The sequence below is a fragment of the Cantharellus anzutake genome, assembly GCF_015039405.1.
Source record: "Cantharellus anzutake strain C23 chromosome Unknown EI90scaffold_24, whole genome shotgun sequence".
Lineage (NCBI taxonomy): Eukaryota > Fungi > Basidiomycota > Agaricomycetes > Cantharellales > Hydnaceae > Cantharellus > Cantharellus anzutake.
The window spans coordinates 505,894-518,271 of NW_024066974.1; the positions used below are offsets into that span (position 1 = coordinate 505,894).

The window sequence follows — 12,378 nt, forward strand, 5'->3', positions numbered from 1 at the left end:
TGTTATTTACATTGTCACAGGGATTTGCCGGTGTACCATAAATGAGCCAAATCCCGTGATTCCACTACCCTCAGCAAGCATCTCACATCCATCACATGTAGCCTATATCCCCTCACACGCCTTACACACTTTCCTATTTTTCCCCACTTTTCTGATTCCATTTCTGGTGTCTAGAGCCCGATGTTTCCACTTCCTTACCATCATGTGATGCTCTTTCCTTATTGGTTTTATCGGACTCTTCCGTGACCCACTGTACAGTTAGGTAGAGAGTTATCAGCACCAGACTCGACTGGACCAATATACCACCATTGACCTGACCCTCAGTGAGGATCCTTATCCCCCCTCTTTCCTGTCACGAGTCTAGTTGGATAGACCCGTTACAACGTGCTGATGGCATCCTAGACGAGCACCAGTGCCCTCCAGGCTTTCACATGCATACTGGTACTCTTTGGCAACACACTCATGTGTGCATGGCTGTACACACACACTTCACGATGTACTGGCTTGATGGATGCAAGCTCCCTGCCAGGGATATTTTCCCTCAGTGTAGCAAAGAATATTGGGAGACGACTGAACATGAAGAGGTGATGAAGTGGGCTGACAATGTGATGGATGCTGTTGTGGGGACAAGTCCATTGTTGGAGGGCAGCGCATATAGTGCCGAAAGGCACTAGCATGTGACCCCTTCCGGACATTGCCGGAAGGTTTGGTCTGACCAAGTTTACTTGGTTAGGCCATGTGACTTGTTCCCACAAGTCACACTTTCTTCCTTATTTCGGACTTATCCGTGAAGGCCACAAACTATATTCATACATTTGAATTAGTTTCTTTTTCCCTCGGTTCTCACACATATAGTGAGACTGAGGTTAGTTGTCTTTCTTTCTTATATCTTATAACTCATTGTATATTACCTTATAGCTTTAGCATTAGGTAATATTACAGTTCTCATGCATATAGTGAGACTGAGCTTTAGCATTAGCGCTTACTCCATTATCTGTGCACCGCAAAAAGTCGGATTCTGCAGATTCTGCCCAACAATGCACACTACATACCCACCGATGCTTCCATTGCTCATTACCTTACTATCCAACACTCCATACACTCATTCCTTATTTTTCCATATTTCTCCCATCATCCCCAACAGCCCCAAGTCAATTTCCCATGCCCAACCACACCACCAATTTCACCCCCTCCCCAGACCTCCCCAACCACACATCAAACCCAGCTGTTTTTCTACCCGATGGCGATGCTCTACCTTCCCCCCCTACCCATGGAGCATTTCCCGGAATGGAAATCCCATGCTTGGATGGTTCAGCATGGTGTAGAGCCTCACATGGTCTTGACAGCACTGTCATATCCATGCATACCCGATCCCAACCTGACTCCTGGACCTCCTTCTTCACCACCTCTGGAGTCCTACCCTACCGCTGTCCGTTCCAATATTCACCTTCGGTCCTGGCACCACACCTCCTCTCACCTCCCATGCCACCTCCACTCCTCCGTCCCTCTCCTGTCCTATCTCCATCCATTCTGATACTCACCTTGGACTGAACACCACTCCTCTCGCCACCATCCTCCTACTCCTCCCACTCCTCTGCTCCCTCCTCACAACACCTCCACCCTTCTGTCATCCTCCTACTCTTCTCCCATCCGCTCCGATACTCACCTTCAGACCTGACAACTTTCCTCTCCTCCACTCCTTCTTTCTTTCCTCTTTCCTCTCTCTTCCCTCTGGCCCTCTTCTGCCGACTGTCATATCCATGCATACCCGACCCCGACCCGACTTCCGGACCTCCACCCTCTTCACCTCCGGAGTCATACCCTACCGCTGCCGTTCCAATACTCACCTTCGGTCCTGGCAACACACCTCCTTCTACCCCCCATGCCACCTCTACTCCTCCTTCCCTCTCCTCCCCTATCTCCGTCCGCTCCGATACTCACCTCGGACCGAACACCACCCCTCTCGCCACCCTCCTACTACTTCCCCTCCTCCTACTCCACTCCTCCTTCACAGCACCTCCACCCTCCCATCACCCTCCTACGCTTCCCCCGTCCGCTCCGATACTCACCTTCGGACCTGACAACTCTCCTTTCCGCCACTCTTTCTCCTCTCTCCTCCCTCTGGTACTCCTCCGCCGCCCTCCTGCCAAGTTACGACCTTCCACCGCTGTCCCATACTTCATACTCGGACACCGCTCGTACCTTTGCTCCGAGTCTCCATCATAGTCCCTACCTTGGACTTTGACTCCACCTCGGTCTTAGTCCATTGCATTGGTGACCTCATACTACATAAACACCATTGCCAATATCCCTCGGACTTTCAACCCCGCCTCTGTAACCTCCGTAAGCTCTGCAACCTCCGAGCTTCGCGGATCACCTTCGGCACTTTCGCTGCTTGTAATGTATCTCTCGCGTTTTCCCCTCATCCCTATTTGGACTACTGCTTCTTCCCATTCTAGCCAGTTAGTCATCATCCCCACTTCTCCTCATCCTCCTGCCCCTCTGGGCCTCGCCCTCCCTACCTCCTTTCGGACATATCACAGGTCCTGCCTTGTGACCTTCGGTACCGCTCCGCTTCTGTTTACCCTTTGTTCCCGTTCGGACGTCTTCGTTCCGATTCGGTTTCCCTTTGTTTCCTTGTGCTTTTGCCCCCTCCATTATATATATCGGCACTTGTACATACTCGTTTTGGTTCAGTCCGAAATCGACCTGAAATGCCCCCTAGAGACTTCCTGCTCACCTACTGTGAAATTAAGGACCAAATGGACAAACAGCAATGGCACAGCACTCCGCTTGAGTCGCTGAGGCCAAGGTCCCTCCACGCTAAGTCTCTGATTCCACTCCAGAGTCGTCTGTATCTGCCCGGTTCTAACACCAACCTCCCACCGAGTTACGACCTTCCGCCGCTGTCCCATACCTCGTACTCAGACACCGCTCGTACCTTTGCTCCGAGCCTCCATCATAGCTCCTACCTTGGACTTTGACTCCACCTTGGCCTTAGTCCATTGCATTGGTGACCTCATACTACGTAAACACCATTGCCAATATTCCTTGGACTTTCAACCCCACCTCCGTAACATCCGTAAGCTCTGCAACCTCCAAGCTCCACAGATCATCTTCAGCATTTTTGCCACTTGTAATGTATCTCTCGCATTTTCCCCTCATCCCTATTTGGACTGCTGCTTCTTCCCATTCTAGCCAGTTAGTCATCATCCCCACTTCCCCTCATCCTCCTGCCCCTCTGGGCTTCGCCCTCCTTACCTCCTTTCGGACGTACCACAGGTTCTGCCCTATGACCTTTGGTACCACTCCGCTTCTGTCATCCCTTTGTTCCCATTCAGATGCCTTCATTCCAATGCGGACCCCCTTTGTTTCCCTGTGCTTTCACCTTCTCCATTATATATATCGGCGCTTGTACATACTCGTTTTAGTCCTTGGTCTAAAATCGACCTGAAATGCCCCCTAGAGACTTCCTGCTTGCCTCCTATAAAATTAAGGACCAAATGGACAAACAGCAATGGCACAGTGCTCCACTTGAGTCGCTGAGGCCAAGGTCCCTCCTTGCTAAGTCTCCAGTTCCCCTCCAGAATCGTCTGCCCTTGCCCAGTTCTAACAAGCACCTGTCAATGGCCATATCTCAGGAACCACTGCACCAATTGGGACAAATGAGGGTTCGTTGGAAAGCTGGAGACAAGGAGGTTGCTGACGGAAGAATAGGCGGGCGCTGTAGCAAAGTGTTGCGGAGTTGACTTTTACAATTTCCGTTTCGGATCTGTTGTCACAATTTCCCCATTCATTCATATTTCTTTTATTGTTTCTCTGTTCCTAATTGGATATTCTTTATTTACAGTTGCCTATCGGCCCGTTTGCTCTTCCCCATTCCATTAATTTTATTTCCAGTCCATATAAAATAGAAAATACCTTGTACATAACAAGTTAGCACTGAATAGGCCCATGCAGAAGTGAAAAGTAGTTACATCCAAGTGGCAAAGACACCATCCATGACCCTAATGCCCCCCCCCCTGAGCTTGTTGCTAACGTCTAAGATCCCTCTGCTCATAACCCTCAGCCTTGACATCCAAGAGAGACATAGGTGAGTGTTTAGTTGAGGCTCTAGCCGACCCGGTAGCGCCCCAGGACCAAAACCCGGACCTCCCAACCACTTACGCAATCACTACCGCCCTCCCCCTTTTCTCTGTCATGAGTCTAGGTGATAGACCCATTACAATGCCCTTGCCAGCAGTCTCAAGGCCACTGTCATTTCAGATGACCACACACAATGGTGGATTTTGGCATGTGAATATATAGATGCCGTCATTAGGATCATGCATCATGGGGCTTTGTGGAGCTACAGGAACAAGGATCTAGAGGGATTTAACATATGTGAGGATGTGTTTGAGTGGCTGGATGCCGTTTACGCTAAGTGGACTTCCATTCCACTGGTCCGCTTGTATGAGCTCATGCACAAGCACTATCTGAAGTCCCTCCCAACAGATCTCATTGTCCCTCCAGCATTTGACTCATTTCGTCCATCCCTCTCCCCTCTTCCCCTCAATCTTGTGGCCAACTTTGCTCAAACTGACGAGCCAAAATTAGATTCTGATGCCGTCCCTGTGGCATCAACCTCAACTCCCAGACCCATCACTGTCACATCCATACCCAATCCCGAATGCGTCAAATCAGAAACACCCTCTGCACATCAACATTCTGTTGGTTGTGCAGCCTCCAACACCGATCTGAGTCCCACTGCTGCATGCTGTGATGCCAATGCATTGCTGGCTGTGGCTCAACCTCACATATCTCCCCTTCCTCCCAAGTCGACGCACACGATGTCAACACAGTCCAACGTGTTGGCACTGGCATCAACTGATGCATCACTGTTGTCCAGCATGTCCACACTGTCCTCTGATGTGTCAGCAACATCGAAACGTCATTGTCATTGTCGAGGCCAGAAGAAGCACCGATCTGAGCAGCATCAACCTTCTATTCCCACTTCTGCAATTCCACATCCCCCTTCTGCTGCTGTTCATTCCCTCCTTCCCTCCTCCTCTCATCTATTTAAGTTAGAATCACAAAAAAATATTCCATTTCCCATCCTGACATATGCTGCAGTCACTGGCAAGAACCTGCAGCCTTGTCTTTCCTTCCCACTGCTCACTGCCCAACATTGCAGTCTACCAATCAAGATTCATTGAGGTTCAACTAAGGACCCACCTTAGTTTCCATTCACCCAGCATCACCTCCACCATCATCCCTTCTGGATTTCGAAGACCCAAAGGTCATTCGACCTGGGGGGAGTGTAAGGAATGGATGGTGGAGCAGTCCCTTATTTATTTATCTTTATTCTTGTTGTATACAATGTAAAACAACTGTACTTACATATGTATGGCTCGGGCTTGGGTAAAGGGTTCTTCACATCAGGAAACCCCTGAGGCCGATTGAAGTGGTTGAGATCATTTCCACCTCACATGATTTACAATCACTTCAACTGGGTCCCCTGATTGTAATCACACCAATTACGGGGGTGATTGAGCTGATTCAGTGATTGTACGGTTGGTTGTATCGGCATGCTATCACATTCTCTCCCACATTGAAGTTTATCAATAAATTTTATTATATTTGAACATTATGTTGCGTACATACTTGGGAAAAGAACCCAGATACAAGTTATTACAGTAGTACCCAAACACAATGTAATGCAAAATGAAACACAAAATAAAGAGAAGAGGAAAGTGGGTGAAAATACAATGTAATCAAAGAAAGCAGACGCGCGCCTCCACCACTGAACCCTTTGGCACCAAACCCGGCATAAAGGCAGAGCTAGTTGTCTTCTATCGAACAAGCCTAAGATCGTCGGAAACGGATGAGTGGTTGCCAAGTACATGTGGTAAGAAGTTGGGGATAGTGTCACACATGAGAAGTTTGGTTGGAGGTTGGAAATGACATGGAAAAAAACATACAAAAATCATGGGATGGGAGGGGGATGTATCAGAGGGTATTGGGGAAGGGTCAGGCAATCGCGGAATGGTGGTGGCTCATGTAAACAAGCACAAGAGGGTGATTAGGTGGTCAGTTTAGCAACAAACACAGTGAACCACCATACTTACGACTCGACATACAACAATATTTGGGTGGCAAACCCACCCTCATTCTTTCTTTTTCAAGTAAGAAACATCTGGGGTGGAGTAAAAAACATCGTGTTGTGAATGCAACTGGAAAAAAAAAAGAAAAAAGAGACATGCATCATCATGTTTGTTCATGCAGTTCCCACAGCTGGATATTGTGAGTTGTTGATTTGGTGTTGCATGTGAAGAGAGAGTGGAGTGGAGTAGTGGAGTGCGTGAGTTGGAGCAAAGAAAAAACTTCTAAGTTGCAAACCCATTCATTTGAAACTGTACAGCACCTGGATGCAAACGACGGACTCACACACATGGATGTATCCATGTGTGGTTGTGGTGATTGAGATGATTGAGAGTAGTTGATTGGGCAGATTGGGCAGATTGAGTGATTGAATTGCTCTCAACCACTTCAATCGGCCTCGGGGGTTTCCTGATGCCACTCTTTACCCTCACCCACTTGTCAAATCATAGCTCAATACAGCCTAGATCTTCTCAACAGCCAGAGGACTGAGGAGTTACCCAGGTTGGAACCCCAACTGACCTTTCATGTAGCATGTGATATCATAAGTGGATTGAATGGAAAAGGCACTTTCATTGTTGAGGATCACTTTGGGCATCATCCTACCTTGAGATTTGTAGTCAGTAATACAAAATGCTGGGAGCAAAGGCAGTTGGGTTTGCTTCACAGTAACTGATTGACCACTGAATGGGTGTGATACTTTGAAGGATAGCATTTTCGGCAAAATCACACATTCATGAGGGAGCAGCTCTGTAAAAGAATGTTCACTGGAATCTTCAATTCTGACCACACAGCTGGTGGCACACCATGTGCCATGATCATCTGTGGTGTAATGCACTGATTTGAGTATTTCTTCACGATACCCCCTGACACATTGAAATTGTCACAAACCATAACTGGCATGTGAGGCAGTAAAGGCAAATGGCCAATGGTGTAACCAGTCTGCAACTCAGACATGAGATTCAAGAGTAGATCAATCAGTATTTCATCTCTATTTTCTGATTGCAGAGATAGTGGGTGGCTTCATATGTTGAAAGAGGCAGTTGATGATGGGCAGTGAATGTCTTCACTGCAGACCAATTTAATGCATCTTTCACAGCATTGGAGGCTGTTACAATGGGAGCAGCATCCCATGTGTTTGAATTCAGGTCGTCTGGTGGGAGGTGTTAGATATGGTGAGTTTGGATTTCCGGAATGGAATCAGAGACTTATTGTGGAAGGACCTTGGCCTCAGCAACTCAGGTGGAGTGCTGTGCCATTGCTGGTTGTCCTGTGGGTCCCTAATTTCGGATTTAGCAAGGGGAAGTCTCTTAGGGGAGAATCAAGTCGATCTGAGGTTACAAGTTACCAGGTACATTGTATATAAAGGAGGGGTCCAGAATCAAAAGGAGCAAGGGTAGTCTGAAAGGAGACAAAGGGAGCTGGAAGGAGGAACAACACCAAGGGTCAAGGGTTTGACTCAATGGTGTTTCCCAAAGGAGGAGTGAAGGGCCAAGGCCCAAGGAGGAAGGAAGGAGGTTGGGAGTTGGGAATGGCTAGCTGACTGAATAGAAAGAAGCAGCAGCCCAAATAGGAATGAGGGAGAATAGCAGAATTGAATGGGACAATGCAATAGTTGCGGAAAGTCCAAACTTGGAAGTCAAACTCCAGAATATTGGCAAAGGTAAATAAATGGAATTCGCTAACCAATACAATGGGTATAAGCAGAGGTGGGGTCAAATTCCAAGGTCAGAGCTAAGACTGGAGGTTCCAGAGATGGAGATGCAAACAGGATTCCAGAGCTGAGGTCTGGAGTCAGGAGCATAGATGTTGTGTGTTTGTCTGGAAGGTGTCAAGGTTGAGGTCGGACTGAAGATGGTGTTGGAGCCAGAGGTGGGATAACCTCTTGGGAATCAGCAGGGAGAAGGTGATGGAAGGAAGTGGGGCTCTGGAGTCAGTTTTGGAGTTCCAGGAGCCTGGAGTGGAGGTCAGGATTGTATGGATATGACAGGATGGATTGGAGCAGCCAGCTATCCAGCAAAGATTTATCAGCCAGTGTACACATACCAAATCTCAATCTGGTCAGGAGATTGTGAAATGCAGTGTTGTGGGCACCTTCTTGACACATATACTGCTTCAGAAACACCACTGTGTCAACCAGTAGCCACAGCTGAGATCCTTTAAGTTTCTTTTGTCTGCAGTCTGATATAGAGTTGGATGGCTTATTTGTCAGCATCTTAATAGCCATATAGAGTCTGGTGTAGCCAACAGGGGTGTCAGGTCACGGTCCATGTATATAGGGGGTCATGTGACCCAGGGAGGTCATGTCAGAAAATCCTGTATATTGTTTAAACACCCAGGAAACGTTTCATGGCATTTATTTACAATAACTACCCAACAGCTGATGAGAATACATTGGTCAGATGTGGTGGTACTTTATGTGTTATATGAGATGGATTTTTGACGATTTTGATGCTGTAGGAAGCATTTATGACACATTTATTAAGTTATTAAAAACATATTCAGGGGTATAAAAATGCATTCAATAATATCAAAAAATGCCATAAACAATTTATCACAACGTTTAGATGCCAAAATTCATGTTTAAATATCAAATTTTGGCATTTTAAATGTCAAGTCTCGTGCTTTTGATCGATCTCGCAATGTTCCGACACACTATTGTCCTACCCACTGTGAATCACATATATTTGATACTCACAGCTGGGTTCTAGGACACCCACCTTACACTTTTTTGAGTACTTTTTATTTGATATCACACTGATCCCTGGCATTGCTAGGAACCACCACAATTTTATGTGGAACCAAAGTGAGTTCGCAATTTCATTCAAATTCCACTTGCCACTCTGGCAAGCAAAAGACCCTTGCAACTAGCAAGAGGACAAAACCCCCAGTCAATAAGACTGGGAAACAGGTGAAAGTAATGCCAGCACAACCCCTTATGTGCCAGGCAGAGCTGTCACCTGTAGCAGGAGAACCTCACTTTCGCAAGGGTGCACAAATTCAGTCATCAGAAGACCCTTGCTTTTGCAAGGAGATGACTTCTCCTGCACTCCACCCAACTCAGTTGGGTACAAAGGCTTCATGTGATGCCTCCCGGTTGTGCAGGGAGCCAATCCAAGCCAAACTTACATGGCAAAACCTGCCATGTCATCATTCATGCCCAGGCTCCTCCACCCAGGCCTCAGAGCATTACTCCTCCCATTCTATGTGATGGGAAGCAACCAAACGATTGCTCCTGCTTGCACAGGGAGCCGTTTGGAGCTCCAAAAAATGTGGAAAAATCATCCACATCTTCAGAATCGTCTCATGTCAGCTGCACAACATCCAGCTTGCAATATTGCAGCAAGCCGGTTCACTCCCAAGTCTATTTGACTGGGAGTTACACAAAACCATCAAACAATCACTCCCACTGGCACAGGGAGCCATTTTTGATTCCAAAAAATGTGGAAAGATCTTCCACATCTTCAGCATCGTCTCGCATCCGCTGTGAGACATACAGCTTGCAATATAGCAGCAAGTTGGTTCACTCCCCAGTCTATGCAACTGGGAGTTGTCATAAACAACCAAACGACCACTCCTGCTTGTGCAGGGAGCTGTTTGGAGTTCCAAAAAATGTGGAAAAATCGTCCACATCTTCGGAATCGTCTCACATCAGCCGCGAGACGTCCAGCTTGCGATATAGCAGCAAGCCGGTTCACTCCCCAGTCTATGCGACTGGTAGTTGTGCAAATTGTCTACATTGTCTCACATCAACTGTGAGATGTCCAGCTCGCAAAATCGCAGCATGCTGGTTCACTCCCCAGTCTATGTGACTGGGAATTGTGCAAAACAATCAAACAACAACTCCTGCTTGCACAGGGAGCCGTTTTTGATTGCGAAAAATGTGGAAAAAACCTCCACATCGTCGTTACTGTCTTGCAGCCATAGTGAGACGTCCAGCTCGCCGCCTAGGCATGAGCCAGTTCAAACCCCAGTCTATAAGACTGGGAATCATCCAAAACCCTCATGGAATCACCCCTGCTTGTGCAGGGAGCCAGTCCTGAGTGGAAAAAATTTCCACATTGTGGTCATCATCTCACAACCGCAGTGAGACTAGCACTTCATCCAGGAATGAGTGCATCCACTCTAACATGGACAAAGAGTCCATGTCATCCAAATCAACACATAAACCCATGTTAATTTCGCCTCTATCCAAGGCACTTCTGGACTTTGTCCAGTTCCCAGCTGAATGGAGGGTGGGGAGTGCAGAACAGATAATCACCAGACTAGAAGTCTGGGAATCGATAAGGAAGACCAAGCCACACAGTGAGTGCCTTGGGAACCCCAGATCTGGGGGACAACCATCATCGCATGCACTTAACATGCGCGATATTTCTGATTCTTCTTTGGATATGTGGGAGCCGAGGGGATTCTCCCAGAATATGGTGGAATGGCACCACATCAGGCCACAGGATGACCACCTGCACTCAGGGCCAGGTTCATCAGGTGGTGGGAGGTGGTCTAGTGTCAGGGGACAACTCCCGGGTCCCCATGACCCTCCCCTATGGTCCACAGCCTCAGGTGTAACCAGCCCTATCCAGGGCACAACCTACTGTGGGTAAGAAGATGAGAAGGAAGCTAACTTCTCATCTTCCCACAGTGATCACCATATCAGGAAACTTCTGGGAATATCCAGAAGCCACATGAGGATAGGGCCCAGGGGCTGGAGCATGTGGTGCGCAGAGCATGCGGTGCAGGGCATGTGTGCAGGAAGCACAGCAGGTCCAGACATGGGTCCGGGTCCGGGCTAGGTCAGGGTATGTGCCCTGACATCTAGCCAATTACCCTCTGGGAAATTGCCAAGGAGACTCTCCCAGAATTTGGTGGAACAGCACCACATTGGGCCACAGGATGACCACCTGCATTTAGGGCCAGGTTCATCTGGTGGTGGGAGGTGGTCTAGCCAATTACCCTCTGGGAAGTCACCAAGGGGACCTTCCCAAAATATGGTGGAACAGCACCACATCAGGCCACAAGATAACCACCCAGAATTGGGGCCAGGTTCATCAGGTGGTGGGAGGTGGTCTAGCCAATTACCCTTTGGGAAGTCACCCATTGCCAAAGCAATGCCAACACCAGTTTTTCCTCTGGAAAAACCTCATGGTCTATCCATGAGAGACAGAGATCACACTCTCTGTAACCCATTTTTGGGGGAAAATCCCTGAAAGTTTTCAACTTTTCCCCTTTCATCATCTGAAAGGGATACCACTATACCATCCATTCACTATGGGGAAACCCATAGTGATCCACCTGTCCAGCCAACAGATAAACCACCCCCAAGGGAGGTTAAACTCATCATCTGGCTTCCAGATGATGTGACCTTACCCAATACTGGGTAAAACTGCTTCCTAGATTAGGAAGCAGGTGGAGCAATGCCAGGTCTCACAAGGCCAATTGTTCCTCTGGCCATACCCTTATTGTCAGGGATGGCTCGAGAGAGGCAGGGGTAGTGGTGTAGCACTTGGTGCTAGCAGCCCAGGTGGCAGTGGGGCAGTGAGACTGTATGGTGGGCAGCCCCCTACTTGGGCTTATGTCCCTATGTGGCTTCTTAGGCTGAAGCAGGAGTGTATTGTTATTAAAATGGAAGGCTAAACTAAGATGGACTACTTGCCTGAAGCAGGAGTGAGAAGAAGGCTGCTTCTTCAGTCCTGCTTCGGCTTATATACATGTGAAAACAGGTCACATGGAGGTGCCACATCAGCCCCGGACTAGGCCAGGTTGTTGCAGGTGGCTCCACAGTTGATCCCAAGTGTCAGAGGGGGGAAGTACAAGTAAGGATGCATGGCACATCCGGTGCTGCGGTACCCATGCAGGGTGTCCAGCATCAGACGCATCCATGCTACAGGTGTAGGAGAGAAGGGAGGGTCATCCTTATAAAGATAGAGAAGAGGAAGAGAGAAGAGGAAAGAACAGAAGAGAGGAGAAAGGAGAAAAAGAAGAAGAGGAGGGGAGCAGCGCAGCATGCCCTGACACTGCTGCACTTCCCCCATGCACTTCCTGCACCGCATGATCCATGCACCACATGCTCCGGTCCCCAGATCCTACCTTCATGTGGCTACCGGGTATCCCCAGAAGTTTTTGCCATGTTGGGGCCACTGTGGGAAAGTGAGAAGTTAACCTTCTTCTCACTTTCTTACCCACAGTAGGATCCTACCCTGGACAGGGCTGTTAGCATGAGAGCCTGTGGGCCATAGAGAGGGG

At 48.2% G+C, this 12,378-nt stretch overlaps 2 protein-coding genes across 2 annotated transcripts; one reads left to right on the top strand and one right to left on the bottom strand.

Annotated features, from left to right (window-relative positions):
• Positions 1 to 4,325: 4,325 nt before the first annotated feature.
• On the top strand, positions 4,326 to 5,206 carry EI90DRAFT_3123805 (uncharacterized protein; the record flags this gene model as incomplete). The annotated part of the gene is made up of 2 exons (XM_039063645.1): positions 4,326 to 5,062; positions 5,113 to 5,206. The coding sequence occupies 2 exons, from the start codon at positions 4,326 to 4,328 to the stop codon at positions 5,204 to 5,206; spliced, it is 831 nt and encodes a 276-aa protein (XP_038915885.1).
• A 1,428-nt stretch (positions 5,207 to 6,634) lies between these two features.
• On the bottom strand, positions 6,635 to 6,994 carry EI90DRAFT_2920727 (uncharacterized protein; the record flags this gene model as incomplete). Its single annotated transcript, XM_039054757.1, has 1 exon — positions 6,635 to 6,994. A coding segment is annotated over one exon (360 nt), but the record flags the coding sequence as incomplete, so codon positions are not given.
• Positions 6,995 to 12,378: the final 5,384 nt, after the last annotated feature.